The 24049-nt window shown below is 44.0% G+C and overlaps 6 protein-coding genes across 6 annotated transcripts; 4 read left to right on the plus strand and 2 right to left on the minus strand.

Annotated features, from left to right (window-relative positions):
* Positions 1-1401: 1401 nt before the first annotated feature.
* On the plus strand, positions 1402-2710 carry DFL_006624 (uncharacterized protein; the record flags this gene model as incomplete). Its single annotated transcript, XM_067636083.1, has 3 exons — positions 1402-1452; positions 1522-1925; positions 1999-2710. The coding sequence occupies 3 exons, from the start codon at positions 1402-1404 to the stop codon at positions 2708-2710; spliced, it is 1167 nt and encodes a 388-aa protein (XP_067487735.1).
* A 1134-nt stretch (positions 2711-3844) lies between these two features.
* On the plus strand, positions 3845-7346 carry DFL_006625 (uncharacterized protein; the record flags this gene model as incomplete). The annotated part of the gene is made up of 3 exons (XM_067636084.1): positions 3845-3892; positions 3956-6444; positions 6503-7346. The coding sequence occupies 3 exons, from the start codon at positions 3845-3847 to the stop codon at positions 7344-7346; spliced, it is 3381 nt and encodes a 1126-aa protein (XP_067487736.1).
* A 4516-nt stretch (positions 7347-11862) lies between these two features.
* Positions 11863-12233, plus strand: DFL_006626 (uncharacterized protein; the record flags this gene model as incomplete). Its single annotated transcript, XM_067636085.1, has 3 exons — positions 11863-11932; positions 12012-12099; positions 12179-12233. The coding sequence occupies 3 exons, from the start codon at positions 11863-11865 to the stop codon at positions 12231-12233; spliced, it is 213 nt and encodes a 70-aa protein (XP_067487737.1).
* Positions 12234-14123: 1890 nt separating this feature from the next.
* DFL_006627 (uncharacterized protein) lies at positions 14124-16143 on the minus strand (the record flags this gene model as incomplete). Its single annotated transcript, XM_067636086.1, has 5 exons — positions 14124-14552; positions 14622-15000; positions 15070-15492; positions 15599-15957; positions 16108-16143. 5 exons carry the CDS (start codon positions 16141-16143, stop codon positions 14124-14126), a joined length of 1626 nt encoding a protein of 541 aa, XP_067487738.1.
* A 2429-nt stretch (positions 16144-18572) lies between these two features.
* Positions 18573-19622, plus strand: DFL_006628 (uncharacterized protein; the record flags this gene model as incomplete). The annotated part of the gene is made up of 1 exon (XM_067636087.1): positions 18573-19622. The coding sequence occupies one exon, from the start codon at positions 18573-18575 to the stop codon at positions 19620-19622; it is 1050 nt and encodes a 349-aa protein (XP_067487739.1).
* Positions 19623-20415: 793 nt separating this feature from the next.
* Positions 20416-23485, minus strand: DFL_006629 (uncharacterized protein; the record flags this gene model as incomplete). The annotated part of the gene is made up of 6 exons (XM_067636088.1): positions 20416-20529; positions 20602-21195; positions 21330-21440; positions 21512-21937; positions 22014-23335; positions 23392-23485. 6 exons carry the CDS (start codon positions 23483-23485, stop codon positions 20416-20418), a joined length of 2661 nt encoding a protein of 886 aa, XP_067487740.1.
* Between the last annotated feature and the right edge of the window lie 564 nt (positions 23486-24049).

Raw genomic sequence — 24049 nt, forward strand, 5'->3', positions numbered from 1 at the left:
CTATTAATTCTCTCGGATTGCATCATGGTGTTGCGGCTTGGCCACACGGGCTGGGACCAAAAGCGCATAACTGGCTGTCTACAGTGTCGCATGTTGATGACATAAATCGGAGCGGACTCCTTCTGGCTAGGCCCAAAGTCTAGGAATCTTTACCCATGAACGGTCGGGACGTCCCTCCCCGCAGAATTGCATCTCCAAATCCTCTCCTACCTCGACATCCTGAATGATCAAGACGCAGCCAGTCAATCCCTTCCACTCTGGCACAAAATCCTCGCCACAACCGACGACTTTCGTCGCCAACGGTATTCAACTAACCCAAGAAGAAACAATGGACTGAATACCTCAACATGGGGATTCCGATAGTCGTTACAGTCGATTCACTTGAAAGCGGAAATATCACACACTAGCGGTATCTTCAAGAGAAGGGTCCTGCGTGGTTGTGGTTAGATCGGACAGATATTTCTACATCTAAATTTCTCGATGATCCTTTATTCGCACAATGGGATAAAGCTAAGAAACGAGTGGAATGTTTCCCGTTCTCGAATATTGACCCGTCTAAAAACTGGGTGTAATACCGACGAAGCGCGATGAAAAGAGGGTGTCGAGCCGGTACCGCTCTCCAGACGAGTTATACTCCTCTCCGGTTACAGCAGACATAAAGAAAAATATAGTCATAAAGTCGAATTCACGGCAGAATCGAACATCCTACAGAGCGCAAACCAGATGTTTGGGACTCTAAGCCGATGTTGGTGGAGAGACTGGCGCTGGGGAATTACGACTGGGTATTAGAGGATTGGAGTTTGAAATGCAGATTTGGGGCCGGTGGGCCTGGGAGAGAGTCGAGGGTGGCGGGCAGAAGTTGGAGTAAGGAGGACCCGTCCGACCTCTTTGGAGGATGAGAGAATGCAAGGAGCCTTTGTTACTATTATGGCTATACCGCAAAAAAAATGATTCATGTATCGTAAAGGTACAAATCTGGGCGTTTGAATTGAATCAAGATAGTACTTTTCGTACTCTTGACGCGAAGCTAATATGTATTGGATTGGCCTTATTTCGCCTAATTGGGGCTTCTTGTACAAATTGTCGGTTCGGAGTGGATACGACAACGGGAATTTTCAATTGGTCTGGAACACACTGAAATAGAAATTTGATATAAGTATAGCAAGTCTTGTCTCTAGACTAATGGCAAGTATCTTTATTAATTTACTTAGTGATAAGTTCTTCTTCTTTCAAAATTTCCCTATAAACTCGATCAATTGAATCCTATCTCCTAGGATTGTATAGGATTGTCGAAAGTTCGGAACCTGCCCGGTTGTTGTATTTTGGATTCCAACGCAGAGAATATATAATTCACAATAAACCCGACAATAAGACCTACTGACCCATTGCAAGCGCATAAGCATGGAGCTGATGGACTTCCCCCTTGAACTGCTGGAGCAGGTGGTGTTCTTTGTGAGACCGTTTATCTCTCTACATTTTCTTATTAAACAAAGCTAATAAATTCATTTTGAAAACTTAAAGCTTGGTTCAACCCTAGACCTTGCAAACCTCGCTCTTGTAAACAAACTATTCTCGAATGTCGTCCGCCCATACTTCTCCCAATTCCTAACATTCGGAATCCCTTGCGCTAGCAGTGGTTGGAGAATCCAAAGCCAATTGGATAAGATTACGAAGCAACAGCTACGGAATACACGTCACATTGAAGTCATGCACTCCACTAAGATCAGCAGATGGGGCCCAAGCGATATCCGTGTGAGCTTTCCTGATGGTAAGGAATATGAAGATGTGGAAAAGATTGGGAGTAAGGAGGAAGTGGAGCGGATATATGGACCCCTTGAAGACACTGATATGGCGCCGACGATTTTTAATGAGAAGGTTGCTGAGCTTATTAACAGTTTGAAGCCAGGGCAGTTGGAATCGTTCAGGTGAGTAGTTCATTGAAATTACCCGCTACAATTGGTGTCCTCAGATCGCTAACTTTGTGGTGTTATAACATAGATTCAATAGGCATAGCTACGGTCGAGTTTTCCATCGTGTTGAAGTCGATAAACAAATATTGGCGGCTCTAACTAGTCCGCAAACGAGACTTACGAAGTTAACCTTAACCTTCGACCCCTGCCTTGGATATGACGATTGCAGCATCTTCAACTTTCCACACCTCCTATACTTCAAATACGATTGCTACGATGTTTCCGGACGGTACCACCGGGTCTTCAGCCTCCTTTCTAGCTGCCAGGATACATTGGAAGAATTATACGCTGCGAACTGGAAACCGCAGGGTAGAGGTTTTGAGAGCAACGATCGACAACCAAAGATGGCTATTGGATTTGCGGCCTGGGAGGGGTGTAATAAATGCGCAGGGATATGCAAGAAGACTGGATGGGCCGGGGAAAAGAAGATACATTTAAAGAATTTGAAGATCTGGAAATGTGGTGGATATTCATCGTATTCGTACGACCTGGTCAGAACCTTTCAGCAAAAGAAAGTTTTGGAGGATGTTGCTCTGCGAAAGTATAAGGAGAGTAATTCGATTGGTTTTTCTAATTACGATTCGCATTCAGCGGTGGGTTGGCAGAGATACTTTTCTTATCCAGGTTATGGTGGTACTCCTGCGTCGAACAAGGAACTGGGTCATTTTTTCGAGACGACGGCTGGATTTGAAAGGTTAACAATCGGAGGGGTGCCCAGTCCCAAGGGAACTTGGGATTGAGTTGAAGGATTGAAAAAGGGTCACTATAAGTCGTTGCGGAAGCTGAAGACAAAGAGTTGGGCTTTGCATGCGGACGAAGAGGATGTTGAATACATTGGAAACTCGTTATCTAATCTGGAAGAATTGGTCATTGAGATGAAGGAGTCGATATGGGCAGATTTTATGGTATGTCTTTTCTCGTAATATTGCGAATCTAAGGCCTTATAACTTGAAATACACTCGGGCAATTTTTATTAGGAACACTGGCTAATATGCTTGCAGCCTGATTGCATTTTCGACCAGTCAGTTTTCCCAAAATTAAAAATATTTAGGAGCACTGGCGCACCATCCGAAAATGATACTACATTCAGAGAGAAGCTATGCCAGAAGATATTGAGCAGCCTTTTAGAAGGAAAGCTTTCGCCGAATCTTCATAAAGTTTACGTGGGCACGGCCAACCATGTCTTCATTATTGATAGGGATCCCAAACTCAATAATAATATTGAAGTAAAAAATAAACCAGAGTTGGAAAATAAAGTTTTCGAAGGGGAATTAACGGTAGATGGAGCCTTGAAAATTTATGGAATAAGGGTGACAGAGATCAGGAATCAGAACCGTCGGACGATCTGAAAAGGCAAAAGAGACGAGGTATATGAGTAAAAGTGTATATCAAATTAAAAATAGTTAGTGTTTTGACATGGACTTTTTAGCGATATTAATTGAAGTAATTAATAACAGCTAGCCCTATAGCCATATCATGATATAAATAGATATAAATAGATCTTTGGAGGCCGGAGGAAAATCGAGAGTTGGCTTTGGAAGGACCTCCTCCTGACGCGCGGTTACAGCGGTTAGGCAAGTTTAGCCGATGAGCTGCGGTTAAATAACCCAAAATAGCTGTGGGGTTTGCGTTGAGTCAAACCGACCAGAAGATATTTTTGTGCCCCTCGCTGCCCCTCCCTTGCATTGCTCGATCCTTCACCAGCATCTCATCCCATCTCCACCTTCTTCTACCAAGCTTCTCTTGTTTGGTGGGATACTTTACTCCCTGGGTTTCCTCTGTGATTTATATCATACCGTAACTTCAATTACAGTTGATCTTGTACTTTCTCTTACGTATTACCGTCTGCGATCTCGCGGCCTTAATTGCCCAGCATGGCGTCCGTCGAAGATGCCTCGAAGAACACAATCAAGCTTGAAAATGTAAGCTTCGATGACAATTCTACACATATTAGCTTCAATCTAACTCTTTTTAAACAAATATAGACCGAAAAGCGAGATTCTCTCATCGAAATCGAGAAGCGCTACCAGAAGAAATGGCAGGAAGCCAAAATCTTCGAGATCAATGCTCCAACCCTCGCTGAAGACTCTACCACTGATCCGGATACCCTCCGCTCGAAACACCCCAAGTTCTTCGGTACTATGGCTTACCCTTACATGAACGGTGTTCTTCACGCTGGACATTCGTTCACCTTGTCCAAGATTGAGTTCAGCACAGGATTCGCCAGGATGGAAGGCAAACGAGCTCTGTTCCCTCTTGGATTTCATTGTACCGGTATGCCAATCAAGGCGTCGGCAGACAAGATTGTTCGAGAAATCGAGCAGTTTGGTGAGGACTTCAGTGGTGCGGATGCAGAATTGGCTGAAGACCAAACCGAGAACCTACCACCACCTCCACCTGCCGCTGGCAAAGAGAAGGAAGACCCGACAAAGTTCGCCGCTAAGAAGGGAAAAGCCGCAGCAAAGAAAGTCAACTTGAAATACCAATTCCAGATTATGAAAGCGATCGGTGTTCCCAAAGAGGAGATCCCCAAGTTCGCCGATCCGTACTACTGGTTGACTTATTTCCCACCACTTTGCCAAGAGCACTGCAACTCTTTCGGAGCCAGGATTGACTGGAGGCGAAGCTTTTTGACCACAGACGCAAATCCTTACTACGATGCGTTTGTCAGGTGGCAGATGAACCGCTTGAAGGAATTGAAGAAGATCAAGTACGGTGAACGATACACAATTTACTCGCCGAAGGACAAGCAGCCATGTATGGACCACGACAGGAGTGAAGGTGAAGCCTTGAATCCTCAGGAGTACACTGGTATCAAGCTTGAGGTTTTGGAATGGGGTAACGATGTCAAAGAGCTCATTGCTTCAACAAACGAGCTTGAGGGCGTGAAAGTCTATATGGTCGCAGCGACCCTGCGTCCGGAGACTATGTATGGCCAAACCTGCTGCTTCGTTGGGCCTAAAATCGACTACGGTATCTTCAAGGTCAATGACAAGGAAGCATACCTCTGCACACCACGTGCCGCTAGGAATATGGCCTTCCAGCGCATATTCGAGGAAGATGGCAAGTTCCCCCAACTTGCAAGCTTCCAGGGAAGTGCCTTGATCGGAACTTTGGTGAATGCTCCACTTTCCGTACACAAGGAGGGTGTTAGGATTCTTCCTATGGAAACAGTTCTGGCGACAAAGGGTACTGGTGTTGTTACTTGCGTTCCCTCCGACTCTCCAGACGATTATGCGACTATCACTGATCTCGCCAAGAAGCCAGAATACTACAAGATTCAGAAGGAATGGGCGGAACTTGAAATCGTCCCGATTATCAAGACTCCGAGTTATGGTGATATGTCTGCCCCATTCCTGATCAAGGAGCTCAAGATTGCTTCGCCAAAGGACAAGGATGCTCTAGCCAAGGCAAAGGAACTCGCCTACAAGGAAGGTTTCTACCAGGGCATCATGTTGATTGGAGACTATAAGGACATGGAGGTTCAAAAAGCCAAACCATTGGTTCGCGAGAAGTTGATGAACGAGGGGTTGGCCTTCGTCTACAACGAGCCCGAAGGCAAGGTTATCTCCCGATCTGGAGATGAGTGCGTCGTCGCTCTCTTGGATCAGTGGTACCTTGACTACGGTGAAGAGCATTGGCGCAAGCAAGTTGAGGACCACCTCGAGCACACAGTCGAAACTTACCAACACGAAACCCTCAACGCCTTCAAATCAGTTTTGGGATGGTTGAATCAGTGGGCATGCGCCAGAAGCTTTGGATTGGGATCCCGTCTTCCATGGGATCCACAGTTCCTCGTCGAATCCCTCAGTGACAGTACCATATACATGGCCTACTACACAATCTGCCACTTCCTCCACTCGTCCCTCGACGGAAAGAAGGCCGGTCTCTTGCCAATTTCTGTCGAACAAATGACAGACGAGGTCTGGGATTATGTCTTCACCCGTCGTGAGCTCTCCGACGAAGTTCTGGCCTCCGGAATCTCGAAGGAACATTTGGAAACCATGAGACGTGAATTCGAGTACTTCTACCCACTCGACTTCCGATGCTCTGGCAAGGATTTGATTCCAAACCATTTCACTTTCTTCCTGTACATCCATTGCGCTCTCTTCCCACCTGCATACTGGCCCCGTGGTGTTCGTGCCAACGGCCATCTCTTGCTCAACGGAAACAAGATGTCCAAGTCGACCGGTAATTTCTTGACCCTCGAAGAAACCATTGCCAAATTCGGTGCCGACGCTAGTAGAATTGCGTTGGCAGATGCTGGTGACAGCATTGAAGATGCCAACTTCGAAGAGTCGACCGCTAATGCTGCCATTCTCCGAAGCCATACTTTGAAGGAGTGGTGTGAAGCTGTTACTTTGGAGGCTAAGGAGGGTAAGCTGAGAGATGGTCCAAAGGATCAATGGTGGGATGTTGTGTTTGAAAACGAGATGAATGATTTGATTGAGCAGGCGCGAACGGCTTACTCTGTGTAAGTACACTGAAATCCCCTTTCATAGCTTGAATATTCGCTAACAACAGCATCGCAGAACCCATTTCAAGCAGGCCCTCAAAGCCGGATACTACGAATTCCAATCTGCCAGAGACACATACCGTGAAGGATGTCTCCAATCCGGAATCGGAATGCACAAGGATCTCATCCATCGCTGGATCGAAGTCCAGGCCTTGATGATTAGTCCTATCGCTCCTCATTGGGCCGACTACATCTGGCAAGAAGTCCTAGGAAACCCAACAACTATCCAGAATGAGTTGTTCCCTACACCTACAGCACCATTTGACAAGTCTCTTGGCGCTGCTCTCGAATACGTCAGAGCCTTGAGTGGGAAGATTACCTCCATGGAAGCCGCTCAATTGAAGAAGATGAGCAAAGGAAAGAAGGGATTCTTTGACCCTAAGAAACCGAAGAAAGTTTCCATCTTCGTGGCGAGGAATTACCCTGCATGGCAAGATCCCTATGTCGAATTAGTCCGAAAACACTTCGATGCCGTAAAGATCAGCATCAACGATAAGGCTCTGAACTCTGAGATTCCAAAACAAGAGATGAAGAAAGCTATGCCGTTTATCCAATTGTTGAAGCAGAAGCTTGTGGGTGCTAAAGAAGATCCTGAAACAGTGTTGGATAGAAAGTTGAGGTTCGATGAGGTTAAGACTTTGTTGGCCGTTTTGACCGCCATGAAGAAGACTACTGGAAGTGCGGCTATGGATATTGTGGTTGTAGATGACGGCGGGAAGACAGGAAGTTTGGTACAGGCGGATGGGGAGTTGAAGGCTTTGGATGGTGCTTTGCCACCGGCGGCTGAGGCTGCTGTCCCGGGTGTACCGACGTTCTCGTTTGAGAATGTTGAGGAGGAGGGTTCTGCTGGGCCTGCTTAAATGTTAGCTAGCCCACGGGTTCTTTGTTTTTTTTTTCTTTCCTTTTGCTGTTTTATATTAGATTCCCATACAATTTTTTTTAGTTTCTTCTTTTATATTGTGGCTGAGGTCGGGGACATTAGTATCACTACTGCCATCAAATGGTGGATATGGCTATATAGCCAATTAACTAGAAGTAGAAAAATAAATAAAAACCGCATGATCTCAAAATGATTCTCAATAGCCCCCTAAATTTCTGTGTAGTGTTATAATTCGAGTTAACAATGGCTTAAACCCCCGCTATGCGTGATAACTAGCTTGGATGGAAATGAGAAGAAAAACAGGGAATGAAAGAAAAAAAGTGACAAAATATTTGAAGCCGGAGCTTCTTGATAAAGCGAGATTTGCATGAGAGCCAAAACCTCGCGAAGAGCATGTACGGAAATATGAATGCGCAATGCAAGATCTTAAGATCAAGAAAAGAAGACCAGAATGAAACAAAAGTGAAAATTGAAAAGGGAAAAATGAAAAGAAGGACCATGCAGATGAGATGAGAATAACTGCATACGTCAGAGTATACCAGCTATTCCAATAACACCGGCCGTAGAATCCAGTCCTGAGGCCAAGCTGACGCGGATCCTTAACAAAAGCAGAAGCATCCTCCCAGTATCTCTCCGGAGAAGGAGGCCCAGAACCTAATAGGTATGTTGAACACCCATTTTAAGACATATATCCAAAGCCACATCCGAATCCACTCGTTTCACGATCGGCCTAAACAGAATATTCTTCATGTCACCATTTCGCCGGCTGTACGTATGTCTAAAGGCTGCGAAGCGGCTAACCTCTGGTTGGATTGATTGCCATTCGAGAAAACGGAGGACTTTTAAGGATTTAAGGAAGAGGAGCTATACGATTTTAATGGTTTTGGTAGTATAGGATATTTTAACAAATACCTTGGAATTCATCCGTTTTTGGGATGTCGGACTTACCTCACTGATTAGTGGTCCTTAGTTTGGAATGGCAAGCTCCTCGAGGAGCTACCAGTTAGTACTGCTGAGGACCACATTCTCCGCGAACTTGGTATACCTAAGAAGAGCGGACGTGGAAGGGCATTTCATGGGGTCACGCTCATCTAGCTGACACCCTACCCATAGCTTCCCAGGAGGCACCTAACCCAAGGAGTTTAGATTTGGGGGGCTGTTAAAGAATCGGTTTCCGCAGTTTTGAAAGGACTTCTTTTATTTAGAGAGTATAAATTAACCTCGTACCATCCGGGATGCGCAATTGCAAGCTTCTCGAGTAGTGGCCAGTTTTTTTGTATAGGAGAAATCTGATTTATTGAATTATTATAGTCGAAAAGCTTTGATATAACCTGACATTCCGTTGGGTCGCAGTCGGCGGGTGCACAATCCAACCAAAATCTTTTGAGCCCCTGAGGATGTACAAAATTTGCGAATATATCGTCGTGGTGTGTGTTATTTGTGAGTTGTAGAGCGTGGAGCGACGAAATCCACGGGAGCCCGTGGTTGAGGATCTGATGGCTGCTTTGGGTTTGCACAGTGGGCAATTTGCAAGGATTCTGTGTTTTGTAATCTAGTATCTACGAGGCGTCGAATTAGACTATATGGATCACCTGAACTAAATATCTTTAAGGTTGCTAACACCCGGAAATTAGTCGGCTGAGGAAACGTAAAATTTCACAAAAATGGACATCGTGGACGATATAAAGCCGTTCCAACGACGGGAGGTTGAGCTCATTTGACTGCAGTTCAGACTGTAACGCATCAAATTTGCTTTCCTCTCTGCTAACAAATGGCCCTCCACGGACAACGCTCGGTTGGATCTCAAAATCTTCGAGAGTGTCTTCCCAATTTGGAGGACGGGGCGTATTGTAGTGCTGTGAATCACCAAATTACAGCCCCCTCAGGGTAAAAGTGCATTGTTGAAGGATCTTGGGACCTGTTGGTGCTGTAATGTGCAAAAGCTCGCCTAAGGGCGCTGGAAGAGCTCTACGAACCACACCACTTCCCACCATCGTTTTTCGCACGATCATTATTCCTCACATCTTTCACAGTAGATCCCCAATTTCAAGTTTATTCAAATTTGATTGCCGTTCGAGGATGAGAGCTAGAGTGCGAGATGAAATGTGATTCTCGAACCTATGCAAACCATAATTTAGCTTTAGAACTACTGAGGGTGTTCAATTGCAACCGCACAAAAGTAGCAACATCCCTAAATTTTGTACGTATATATATGTCCTTGACTCACTTTATCATCCTCAACTGTCCATTCCCAAAAAATTTTAATTATTAACCGCAAAACCACATCATCCATATCGGAGACACATCCTCTCAACCCTCGTGGATCTAGAGATCCCAACTTCAGAACTTGGAGCTTTTTAAACGTTGAATCTGAGATATCCATTATCTTCTCCAAACTCGATGCCTCTATTATATAATCTGCGGGCTTGACAAAATAGACACAAAGACTACGGTATAATATTGGAATCGTAATCTTGAACATTACAGAGCTGCAGCACGCGAGGTTTCTGAGGTCTTTCACGGGGAGATTTAGATTTAGAATTACTTATATATTTGTGCTATTAATTAAGTTTCTCAATACGTATGGCTGTTTGGAAAGGTTTGGAAACTTACATATGGGAATACCCTTTGAATAACCTCGACAGGTAGCTGGAGGAGTCGTCCGGACGCCATGCTTGGCTATGATATATCTATCCCTTTGTCAACCTCAAAATGAACGAGTTTATAATGACTTTGAAAATCAATCGAGCGCTACGAATATGGAGTGTCAATATCCATCTCGACGTTTACCAGCGTGTTTCCAAAGAAGTAAAAGGCGATGTGCACGCTTCGCTTTTCTGTCCACCGCATTTGCGCATTTGGTAAAACATCGTGCTGTCAATTAGAATTAATACAACTTAGATACTGTTTAACTGTGGCTGCATTTTTTAATTCTTAATTCGAGTAATGTTCGTTGACGGCACGGCGAAGTTTAGATTTGGTGTACAATCCTTAAGATCATTGCAACTGTATGTACAATTGCACATATGGGTCAACATCCTTAATATTTCTAGAGCATATAATATCGATTATGGCTTAGCATCCGATGGCTCAAATTTGAGGCTTCCAGAGGACTATTCAACATTGAACCCTTTTAAATTTTTTATTTAATCCCACGCATGACAGAGGTTTCTTTAAGTGAATTAAATTCGAGCAACTTCTTGGCACCTATCGCCAGATCGAATCAAGTTATTCGTATCTATTTAGCGTTCATATAGCTATAATATAACAATATGTTCACATATGTTTCGTCGGTCTCACCTTGTACTGAACGACAGTTTTGTGTAACGCTGGCCTGAAAATAGGTTACCCCTGCATGCAAACAACGACGCCCCACAGCCCTTTACCTTCCCCCTGTGCATGCAATGCCCTATCATTAATCAATACTTTCCTTGGCCGCCTAATCCCTGAGTTTTAACACTGAAAAAAAAAACTGCACTTGATCACAACCAGGCCTCTCCGAAATTTCTTTGTGGCAAAACTATATTCGACAAGTACAATATATTCTATTCTCAAAAATATCATTGCCTCCATGAAGGAAGATTCTTAGTATGATCACACGTTCTCATATCGATATTTATCTCAATTACTACAGCTGTAGTGTGTTAAATTCACTTACGAGGTTTCGATTATACTCCCGCATTATTCGATACATCCGAATCTCGGATTCTGCAAATGTATGTAAACATATGGCCATGTTCGACGTTGAACGGAGTCCTTCAGACCAGTTGAAGATATCCAGCAAATGATAGACAAACGGAGATGAAACCTGTTAATTTTACAACTTTACCCGTATCCCCATCCTCGCTATTTATTTGTGCAATCGTTCAGCTGTCGCCACTTTCTCGAGTATGTTTTGCCGGAGCGATAGCTTTCAGCCTTGTGTAGCAATACATAAGTGGGCTACGGAACTCGAGTTTCCTATAGAAAACATGTTAACAGCTTCGAGTACAATGGAAACCATGAAGCTGTCAGCTTCTCTGGCAAGGTTTTATACGTCTGGACAAGAATCAACAACATAGGACTCCAAGAACGTCAGGTATCTTCGTGCGCTTCACGACACAACCTTGGCGCCTTAGTTTTTCGCGTTCTCCAGACCCACTAACTTGACAGCACAACCCGGATCCTGATCAAGATTGATCCCGCATGCACCTCCTGATTCACTAATACTACAGAGTTGCAAATATAATATAACCGACAGAATATAGGACCCCAAATATTTTGGTCTCGGGAAACTATAAGTTTGGTTAGTACCCCACGCTAGGTTTCCGTCGAGTCATTATATACTACTAACACTACTTAGATTTATGCCGACATGATTTGGGCGATTTTTCATTCCCGAGAATTATAATAAATTCGGTACAGGGCTAGATAAATTTACAAAGCTTCAAAGCCGGGCGCCTGGGCTCCAGCCATATATTATATCCAGATATACCAAAAAAAAAATACTAGGCGCAATGTCGGAGTCAGAGTCTCCCTATACATTAGACCCCTTCGACAACTTTCGCGCGATTAACGGGCACCAAAGCAAGTCACGATCTACGAAATAACCCATATATGGAGAGTTGAAAGTATTAATATCATAATTGGACACCGGTTCTTCTAGCTCTTCTTCTTGACGATAAACTTTATATAACCCCAGGATTCGCCCGTGTATATGTTTCTCCCGGTGTCAATCGCACGGCTTCAAATTTGTATTCGATCCCCCTGATATGATCATATTAATTGATACTAGGTGCAAGTGCTTTGCTAACAAATACATTTTAATAATAGGTCCCTGGATCCGCGTGATAGATCTTTCAAATTCCTTCTCCTTGGACCAAACTAGATCCGTTAGTAGTGTCCTTCCAACGAGCATAATTCCTGTCAACATCCCAAATGTTCAAATCCCCGCCTTTTGGTTCGATGCTTTTCCTTCTTCTATTATCTATGCTCAAGGAGTTCCCACTGTTAAAAGAGGGTTATACATGACTCCTCTGTTCGCTCATTTGGCTTTCGTGGAAAATCTTAGATAGGCAATTATAATAAACAAAACCAATCTTTCGCGCCATGGGAAGAAGCAGACACACAGTTTCCCAAGCAGAGCGGGCTAGCATCTTCATTTCGAAAAGTATTCGATCCGGTGAAAAGAAAAGGACACATATACGGTGGATCTGTTCAGCCTGATGACGGATCTACACGGGTCCCTAACCGCCAGCTATTAACCTACGATGCTGCCACAATGAGCTGGATGAATGGTACGACCGAACCAGGTGTTTTCGATGTATCTGGTACTGCTATTCCATATCGCACTCCACAAGGTAGGCTTCTGAGTTTGACCTTTGGAGGCCGTTTGAATGACACACAGCTCGACATGGACACCATATACCCGCGACACTAAATCAAATAGTTGGCATCGACAGCGTACTAGTGGGCCTATGCCAAACGGTCGCTCTCACTTCTGTGCCATCCCAGTAACCTCTGCAGACAATAGTAGCACGCAGGTCATTGTATATGGCGGTTTCGGCTCCGGGGCCTATAGCGATATCTACGCCCTCTCACTCCCTTCGTTCATATGGACAAGACTTGAAGTGTCGTCACCTGAGCAACAAGGCAGCCTATAGGGTACCTGAAGATGTCTATAAAGCCGTTGGTGGAAAGTTGCCCATCCTAAATTATATTGATTTTTGAGCTTCCACGTTCGTCTTTTGCCTTTCTCTAGTTATTAACGGAGATTTAAATTGAAATAGTGAATTTGGAGGTGCAACCCCTCGACGGTTTTGATACTCCGGAGTTAGCAGAGTTGTTCGCTGTGAGTTCCTCAATGCCCCCTCTCCTATTGAATCCAACGCGCCAGAACTAGGTTCTCCCACGCCAGGCCGAAGTTCTCCCAACATAGGCGCCATAGTCGCGCACTCTTGGAGGTATACTATTAATCACCGTTGCCCTTATTGTATACTTCAAACGAAGAAAACTGGCACCGAAACCGCAAGTATACAAGCCCTCGTCCGAAGGTCTTCCACTTGAACCTAGAATCGAAGAGGTACCTCAGCCTGGAGTTGAAGAACAGTCCCTACCAATAATGGAAGAACCCCAACAACGCTTTGGTTTTTATCGGAGAGGCTAGAGAATCTGAAATTCGATACTGGACATCCTTGACTAAAATAGAACGCAAAGGTCCAAGGCTAGCAAATCGGGATAGTCTTGAACAATACCACAATACTGTCACGAAAAGATTTTGTATGCAGTTATAATAATACTCTTAATATTTGAGACTGAATTTACGCTATTTTGGTGTCGCGATCATAGTTTTAGGACTACAAAGCTAGCTAGCCATAGATCCGAGTTGGCCATGACCAGTTTGAAATGTTCCGACTCTTTGTTAACTTGCAGCATTAATTGGAGTTTGTGAAATGATATTGATGAGTCGCTAGCTGTTAGAGAAGAATGAAAGCGGTCTTCCAGACTCAAAGCAACATACCATAACATTGATCTATTCTTGCTACCAGCCCTTTGGATGAGTAGCATTTTGCGCGAGAACTGGAGGTACAAGATTCCGAAATCTGGCAGCATCGTACGTTTAACCAAGCTTTGTAATAATAAGGAGCCCACAATGGCACTAACAATAGAGCCTAGGCGCCAATTTATCGCTCTTAGAATGATAATTAAATAGCTAAACTGTAGCGCCGTATTTAATTTGGGAAAATTCCCAACTAAGCCGTCAAGATTCTCAAAAAAATTAACTTTGCAGATGAGAAGAATATTGGTCATCCCAGAACCCCTCAGGAACTGGAGGGCCGAACTGGAGCAGATAAGTAGAGCAATTGATTTCTCTGCAAACTTTCAAAGCAGTTTCATAATTTTCATTGAAAACGTATAGTTGGCCAGTCCCATCCGCTTGTACAGGATCCTCAAAGCGATAAACAACGAAATATAGCGGTGCCTGGATAGCTGTCCCAGGGCAGCCGCTACTGATATCCGTATCCACAACAATGATTCTAAGATTTGGGAGTTTTTCGTAGACGAGAGAGGACCAACAGTACAATATTTTAACGTAAGTTTCAACCCGTGGCTGTAATCGCTCAACCGTTTGTAGGTTCTTTTGCTGCTGTGTACCGGTCTGCCATTGCAGTAGCCGTAAAATCTTGAGGGATCTAAGCATTGGAAGCTAAGGGTATTTAAAACTGCAGAGTTAGCATTCTTACACCAAATTAAAATGCACTAGGCAGCTCGGTACCTCTAACCAGCTTTCGACTGCGGCAGGTCCGGAATTTTTCCACTGTGGTGCCCCAATTGCGAGCTCTTCTAGCCTGGTCCACTTATCTGATGAAAGTGATACTGGCTTGGTATAGTCCAATAAACCAGCCATAGAACGACATGTCTTCGGATCACAATTCGCGGAACACTGTAGCCACAGCCTCTTAATTGTTGAGCGGCCGATATATGCTGCCTGGAATTCCCCTTCTTCATGTGTGCACATTTGTAATTGCAACGTCTCCAACGATTTTATTTGCGGTAATTGATTATGCACGGGTAATTGAAAGGCGCTATGGTTACGACGGCGGCAGTTATTGATTTGAATAGATTTGATCCCCTCTGCGCCTTTTGAAACCAGTCTTTGGATCAGTACATAGGGGTCAGTAAAGCACGAAATTCTCATGTGGGATAAACTTTCCCCGCAGTACACTATATCCTGAAATGTGGCCCAAAATCTCTCAGCAAAATGGTCGTGTACTATGGAGATTTGTTCAAGTACTGGAAAGTTGATTCTTGTGAATGGTAGTTTAGTCTTGGATCGTGGGCGACGAGCCCATGAACTCGCAGTAAGCCGCGGTTTCTTCGGGTGTGTCGGATCACCTATCCGCAGTTTTCGTAATGTTGGTGAGTTTTGGTGTAGAACTTTGATAAAAGTGGTCAAACAAGTCACCCGTTCATCAATTTCACAGATTTCTAAAGATTCGAGCGTAAGTGATCCGGGTGTTAAGATGTGATTTGGGATTGTCGATCGATGGCCTCCCGGTTTAAACTCCCCAAGATCCAAACTTCGGAGCTTCTTTTGGTCTTCGTAGATAAGCTTGAGCGTCTTATAAGTCGTTTGGTGGCCAAATCTGTGAACTTATGTCAATATGAAATATTCTTATACATCTTGGGTTCGTTGGGGTATATTGTAGTCCTAAAAAGTGCTACATATAAAACCCCGGTCTTTTTACAAACTTAATACTCTCCAATTGCCCTTTATCAAAACGCCTCAATATCAACTCGATCGCCTTATCCGCAGTTTCGGTAAGTTCCGTCTGCTCCTTTTTAGAAATCCATGGTCTTCGTTTTGAATTTGACGCGCTCAGCAGGTAAGATTCTTTTCTTTCAATAGAAAGACGCTTTGCATATCCCAAAGGATATCGTGGCGAGGATACGAGGTGTTCAATATCCTCGAGTCGTGGTAGTCCGCTCATCTTGCCATCCTTTCCGGACTCGTCGTAGTATAGCCGCACCGTGCGGTATAAAGTAGGAGCCACAATATTAAGGATAGTGGAGGAAGTGAGGGCCAAGTTCTTTTGATCTTTCCCAGGTAACTAATAGGGATTCATAGTTGCTAGTTAGTTGGATTAACATTAGGGATCTGTAATCAAATCGCCATATTGATTACAGGAAGCATTCTGCGCCACTCAAAAGCGCGATTTACACTCAAGTGCAATATTCACTTGATTTTGGATACCACCTACAAATTGAAATATATTAGTGACTACCTCGAGGGGCATGTCTAGCAGCTCTAATCTAGGCATCGTAAAGTATCCTCCGAATAACCTTTCAATCACAAAATGAATCGTGTTTTATGTAGAAAACATCGTCCCAAGTTATATCGAACGCGTAATTCTCAGCTTTCAGGAGAATCGGAGATATTGGGGTGGATGTTGAAAGATAATGAAACTTTCGATAGGCGGGGTGATCACACCCTATTAAATAGTTTTTTCTAAAAAGGATGCCCGAATATAAAAATCCCAAAGCCTTGCGCCAGTGTAACATGTTTGCCTGCAATTGGCTCTAACGAATCGCTTTGTGCCTACACGGTGCGTAACTCACGCAAGTGCGAGTCTAGAGTAACGTTGCCCACTAGTTATGCAGGGTAATCGAATACATCTCACGAACTTTGTTCAAGGAGCGATTCTCATCAGATCCTCAAATGAACATTATCCTAATTTTTCTAGTGAAAGTTTTGTCAAATGGAGCACAACTATACAAGTTCGCTCACTGAAGTCGCAACGTTTTGATTGGATCCTGATGTTAGTCAATTTCAGGCCTAAAAGCCAGTTTCCGTAGACATGTGTTGGAAAAGTGTGCCTTGGCAGGACGGACAGTTACGAGGTGTCGAGGCTGCAGTATAGCTACATGAGGCTTAAGAGCACTCAAGTCTCATGATTATGAGCATAATGTTGTTATGGTATTCCTAGAAGGCTTATTAATTTAAGTATATGTGATTAGATAGTTTATAAATGTGATTGAGGCAGGTTTATACTGGATTGGTGTGCAGCTCCTAGATCCATACAATGCCTATAGGCCCCTTAGCTATAGAGCTTCAAACTCCTCCCAGGAAAATAATAATAATAATAATAATAATAGTAACTTGTAGCATGGATTAGAAGTACTTGGCAGGGGACATCTCAACTGTTGTGTTTTTGACCTACTTAAAAAACTATCATAAGCTAGCCTAGGACAGTCAGTCTTTTAAACTACTCTGACATATACTCCAACCAATATATAGACGTAATATTCAAAGCAGGAACATCAATCCTTTTAGAAACAGTCCTCCTTTTAGAAACAATCCTCCAGATATTCAAGGCTCATCTTTTAATAGATGCATAGGACAATCAATATAGATATATCTCCTTGCAAATGCGCAGTGTTAACAGTTGTCACAACTGTTGCCGGCTGAGTTATCTATAACCAATTCCCTTGAGCTGCTCTAATTAAATTCTACAGAGGAATGACTTCATCCTAGATAATGATGCTCAAATTAGGCACCTTTTTGTAGTTATCGATGTCAGTCATTTCGCTACCCCCTATTCGGATCACCGATATCATCAACTTTGATTTTTCGTGATATGATATGAAATCGATGGGTTTTGATGCAAAGTAATCAATTGCGGGGTTGCTTGATATTCCATTGCAAATATTTCTGCTTTGAAAATGTGAAAATCTAGTCAGCAATAGCAATTTCACACTAAGAAAATTATGTTCAGGTAAGCCGGCACCCGATTACACTCCTCAATCTATATACCTTAGGCTGGCTCTAATTATCGACGTATAATTATATATACAAACTCAAAATTTCGTTTTGATATTAGTTTTGTGAAGAGGTGGAAGACTAGTCATACCTAGATAGAAAAATTGTAAATATTTCTGGGCTAGTTATTACGTCGGGAACTTGAGGCAGGAGTCCTAAAACGTTGAGCCTCGATATTCTGAGAGTAAGGCTGGTCGGATATTTGATGCTAGGAACGAAATCTAAAGAGCCGTGGTCACATAGATGTTCCTCGCTGCTAGCTTTGTGGGATGGAGCTCACCTATATATATAGCAACCTCCGCCATGGATCCTGTGCTAGAATCGGAACCATATGCACACCGCGCGCAATCCCGATATATACCCCTGTAATTCTTCCTAGCTAGCTGTTGTAGGATGGCGGTCCAAGTGGCCCGGCTGGATGACCATGTCGGCCACTTAAAAGTCGGCCAACCCAAACCTTCCAAACCTTATCATTAATTTGAGCCATCCTTGCGTCCTTGAACATGTGGGCTCCGCAACTGGCGGATATCGATCCATTTTGAGATCGGTGGGCCCCACGTCCATGGGGATGGCGGGCGAGAAACATTAACTACCTTCTGAAAACTCATCGCCCCTCTTTGGTAACCCCACCGAAGATTTCGTACCCCTCAGATAACGTTTTAATTATTGTAGTGGATATCTCCGTTATCTACTCTTTCAACTTAGCCATTGACGCCAACAGGTTAAACCTTCTTATCGGCTCTGTGGTATTTTTGTCTCTCAACACGTTTTCCCAGGTCCTAAATCTATAAACTCCACACAGCCTTCAAAGCGGACCTCTTTTAGAGCGCATACTCTAGCCTGGTGCCGATATCCTCACCCTGCCGTCTCTGCCTGAGATCAATCAGGATCATATATTCTATAAATATGCCATTCTCCCACCATTCCCACTCTGGCCAATTCTGCGCCCACGCTAAAGACTCTCTCGAATCATGCATCCTCCAAGCAATCTCCAAGAATCTCCGAATCTTCTGTCTCACAGAACACATGCCGCGCTCCGACCCGCGTGATTTCTACCCAGAAGAAGTAGAACTAGGGCTCACACCTCAAGATCTAACGGATAGTTTCGCGGAGTTCTATGAAACCGCAGTTGCGCTTCGCGACAAATACAAAGAAGAAATTACTCTTCTTATCGGGTTTGAGGTGGACTACATCCGTCCCTCAATGCTGGTGGAAATCAAACAGCTTCAAAAAACATATCATTTCGACATGTTCGTTGGATCAGTTCATCATATTGACGAAATCCCCATTGACTTTTCAGAGGAACTTTTCCAGAGAGCTATCTCGGCCGTTGAAGCTGTCGACACGGGCGCCGATATCGCAGAAGTCTATAACAAGGGTACAAGAATTGAACGATTCCCCGCAATCCAAATCACAGAGGCAAAGGGCGAGGAAAGGCTGTTCGAAGTATACTTCGATACGCAGTACATAATGCTTACGGCCCTAAAGCCACCTGTTATCGGACATTTCGATCTAATTCGGTTAAAATGCAAAAATTACAAAGTTGATTTTAGAACTATGAAAAACGTTTGGGAGAAGATCGTTCGAAACGTAAAGTTCATTAGCGAGTACGGTGGCATGGTGGAAATAAATTCTGCAGCAACACGAAAAGGATGGGAGTACCCTTACCCCGGACCAGACATCCTACAATTAATGAAAGAAGAAGGCATCAGGTTTGTACTCAGCGACGACAGTCATGGAACCGCGCAAGTAGCTTTCGGATACGAAAAATCTCTGGCTTATCTTGAAAAGCAGGGTGTTGAGGAAGTTTGGTATTATGATTGGATTGGTTGGGAAAGAGGTATCAAGGACGGTATTTTAAGGTCCGAAGACAGGTACCTGCCGAAAATCCGACCAGAATGCGTAGAAACCAAGAGCGCGAGAGTGAAGGATCTGAGGGGAATTGTGCCTGCATAGGACCCCGAAGATGTCTTTGGAAGGGTCAACGAAGACTCATTTGTTTAGCGAGCGCGAGCGAGGAACACCTAGCAAGGCCGGCACTTATGAAGGCGTAATAGTCCGGCCTAATTATGAACCACCTGTATATTCGCGGACACATATCTGGAGACGAACATTCACATATAAAGCAAGGTATTTAGAATAGATCCGATTGGAATATTTCCTTCAAACGAAGCTAAATCCTACCGAAATGACGACTCTAGAGTCCTTGCCTATCGATATAAAGTTTGCCATACTAAGCATTCTCCCTACCGCACGCAGTTTGAAATCCCTCTGCCACGCCTGTGCGAGCTATCGCTCGGTATATTATAATTACCAAGCACTCATCGAATCTGTGGTATTTTATAACGATGCTTTAGGGCAATATTCCCAGGACAGTCTATGGCTTGCGCGGTATCACAATCGCTTGAATCATTCCAGGATCAAGCACTATCGTAAATGGGAAGGGACAAACTATGCCGCGAAATTGGAGTACATTTTATTTCCTCACGCTATACCTGTTGGAACCGGGTTGATCCTGTAGACCATGGCCTTAAATATAAATCGCCGCAGAAAGCCAAACGAAAATTTACCCTGGAAGCAGAATTTGACTAGACTTGAAAGAGAGTCAACTCTACTATCAACATGATTTCAAATACATGTATTTAAGACCTAGAGTCGACATTAGCCTAATCTAATATTGGCCAATCTAGGCGAATCCACGAGCAACATTGGTGCATTAACTAGCCCTATGATCTGTCGGATCATAAGATCATAAGCTATCCAGTTGAACTGCCTGTAGTAATCGTCCACTCCTGATCCTCTCCTTTTCCTCGATGACACTAATAATATCGAACCTTTCATTATAGTCCCAGCGTAGAGTAGACTATACGTGAGCAGACAAGTCAGCTTCCATTAAACCAAACTCCAAGCGGCATTAAGAAATACCAAAACCCACCTCCCGTTTTAATGGCAAATACTTCGGAGCAGTTTGAATATTGTTCGATCCCCAAAGCATTGATTCACCATCCGATAGCTGTACCGTCAAACCGCACATATAAGTATTCCCTCGAATAGGTTCTGATGGTGGCTCTCGGACATGAACTAGAAGACGGCGAATAAACGAGCTGCCATCTTCGGGCAGTTCTAGAACCCTTGATTCCTGAATCCCATCTGAGATACGTCCAAGTATTCTAGGGTTCCCACATTCCCTCACGTCTTGTTTGTAATAAAGTTTCATTCCCACAATTCTCGACTTGCCATGGTACGATTTTTTGTAAAATATGATTCGACGACAGTCTTTCAGGGTCGCAGTATTTGCAAATTGTTTAATAGGACCGACGTGGAGTGAGCGACGCAAATAGTGGTAATCACCATACTGGGTTTGGTTTTGAATTCGGATGTGTTCGCTGCTGGTATGGTCCACAAATATTGCATTTTCAACCCCCAAACTACCCCAGTTAAGTGGAGGAGGAGTGACTTCTATCTCGCCATTGGTACGTGGGTAAGTTATTACACCTATAGAAGAGAGATCACATGTATCCAACCGAAACTATGCTCCAAAGCTCTATCTGTTAGTCAAAGTTCAACACTGGCACCCGGTACTTTCGCCCCCACGTGTGAATTCAAGCCGAAAGATCTTAAGAAGGTCAAATAAGAGAATGAGGCTCTCACCCGTCTACTAACGCCGTATAACCCCTTCAACCTTGGGCCTTGTGGCGAGAAAAGAGGACGACTATAGCAGTTGTTGAGCTTTTCTATTCCAAAGAGTGCCTTTCGCCCTGTGTTCGTTTCAAGCTACAATATCATCGGGCAAAAGCTCATTATTAGCATATTTGAGTATTAGTACGGTGTTAAAGGGGTATTACCACTATACCACAAAGAGAATCGCGATGGTCTTTGTGTAAAAGTGCGTGCATTGATGCTATTTCTTCTCCTGCTTCCCCATTGATAAGAAAGTCCGAGGGCGTCCCCTGGGGCTCTCCCAAAGTAACCGGTGAATGACCCTTAAAATGAAACGTGAGTGCAGATATCCGATTACTAGATGACCAACCGGTAATCAAAGTCAAAAGTGAGGAGGAAGGAAATAGAACAAATTGCAAAGGGCAATATCTGGGGGCACCGGACCATGTGTAAGGAGCTCCTGAGTACGATTGGGTGTTTATATCCAACTGTAAAGGTGGAATTCCAGGCGTCCATGCATGTTTTTGTAAAAATGTTTCAGCCTCACTAGTTAGAGACTGGTCGTCCAAAATTTGTGACGTGCTAAGGCGTATTTCGATCATTTTTGAGGCCTGCAGATAGATGTTTCCTTAGTTTTTGACTATGCATACTTCTAGAATAGCTATAATGATATTGGGAAATACTCACATCCCATCTACCTCGAATTTTTACCCCGTCAACAGTATTTCCAAGAAGCCTGTACCTCACTGCAACCTGCCTCTCTCGAAAATCTTTTTCCACAAGCATCCAATTTGGTTCATCAACTGCATGAGAAAGAGAAATGTCTACAATTCCATATGTTGAGACTGCAACTGACAGAACAGTTTTTTCTACCCAAGGAACAAGACGTGTTCTATCCGTGATATACCCAATCTGCTTCCCACTTGGTAGTACGGTGATACCCGACAAAAATGACATGCTACCGGATCCGGTGTAGGATAGAATTAAGGCTTCAATCGAATCCACATCTATTTCGCCTTGGTAGATGGCCTTGGAACCCAGGAATGTGCGACTGTTCGCTTCCGTACCATGGTAAGTATATCCCTCAGATTGAACCCAACAACTTGGTGTTGGTGGAGAAGTATCCGGGATAGTATCAAAGCCACTGACCGGGTCGACAGGGTCTAGTCCTTGTGAGTCGCAGCTGGATATATCAATGATCTGATCCGCAAGGGCGTTACAAATCTTCCAGATTCTGCGACGATTTTTTATAACGTCCGACTCCTTAACCTGCTGCATCCTGGCTATACAAAACTTCTGAAACGAAGAGAGGCCCTGATTGATTTTTTGGGTCTCGTCGAGATATAAATAACCAAACTCGGCCCCAGGCAGAAGCAATGACCTCCAGTAGCTAGTCGGAACCTTGATGTTTACTGCAGTTTTGAGTAGGAGTAAATTTGCCATATCTGACCAATCCAAATAGGAGTAAATGCGCTGTACAAGTTCAACTGGAAGTGGTAATATGCGTGGCACAAATAGGAATTGTCGATCTTGTCGCTTTATCCAAGAGGTTTTTAGTAGAGTGGGAATGTCATTCATCACCCAAGGGTCCGATTCAACGTACTTCAATTCCGGTGTAGGAATCCACATTGCCGGTTGAGATCTTTCGTCCGATAATCCGTGATATCGATGCGGCCACAGGAGTTTGCATCCAAATGTGAGGTAAGAGGTATTATCCAGAATCTTGTAAAATGTTGACATTCTGTCGTGTAGTAATACATCTGAGACCTCAAGGAGGGCGTTGAGGATCCTCCAGCAACCTTCGTGTATTGGGTAGCCCCCGAATTCGTCGCGGTTGGGGAAAATCTGGAGCCCATGTTGAATATATCGACCGGACGAAGAATCCAAAATATGAGCGAATGAAAACCCATCTTCAGCGACTACCCGTGCTTCAGGGCTTAAAAATGGTATATTAGATGGGAAATATCTCCCACTTTCCCCTGGAAACTCAAGATAGGTCTCAGGGATCACTTGTTTCCAACATCAGTGCTTTGAATCTGGTTCCAAGATTCTCGACGGAACTTACCATATCTCGCTTCGGTAAGCCAACGGTCACGTCTTCCATCCGGATCGAGGATTGGCGCCCCGCAAATACAGCAGTATATCTGACAATATTGCATTTTAGGATACGTAGTTTGGTTTTTAGTGTTTTAATTTGTGTAGATTTGCTGTATAAATGGTGCCAAGCCGTTTAAAAGTACGCCATAATATTTTAGCTACGATCGTGCAAGCAGGGGGGAAGTAGGATCCGGATCTATCTCGTCACGAATGACGTTGAATTTGTTGTATTTCCGACCACAAAGCAGCTGCGCCGTGTGTGTACCCACACTCGAATCTCAAAGTCGATAACGTTAACTGCTACGTACCTGAATTTTTATGATCCGATATAATATTTATATCGTAATCTGTAACATCAATTGGTTCGAAATCTGCTCTGACGATACCCTTTAGAGGTTGCATACTAACACAAGACAGGGCAATATGCAGAGTTCGTCCTGTACAGCTCATTCGCAATTGGCGCACAAGAGCACAAGAAAAGCCCAAGATCCTAAATCGTGAACACCCATGGCAGTCCTACCATTCCCTGAACAATTGCGATGCAACGTGATAGAAAACCACCATTTCAGCCGGTGCGGCGCACGTACCCGCCTCAGAACGGAACAGGTGCACTTATGGCGCCAACA

The sequence above is a fragment of the Arthrobotrys flagrans genome, assembly GCF_004000055.1.
Source record: "Arthrobotrys flagrans strain CBS H-5679 chromosome Unknown unitig_8, whole genome shotgun sequence".
NCBI classification, from domain to species: Eukaryota; Fungi; Ascomycota; class Orbiliomycetes; order Orbiliales; family Orbiliaceae; genus Arthrobotrys; species Arthrobotrys flagrans.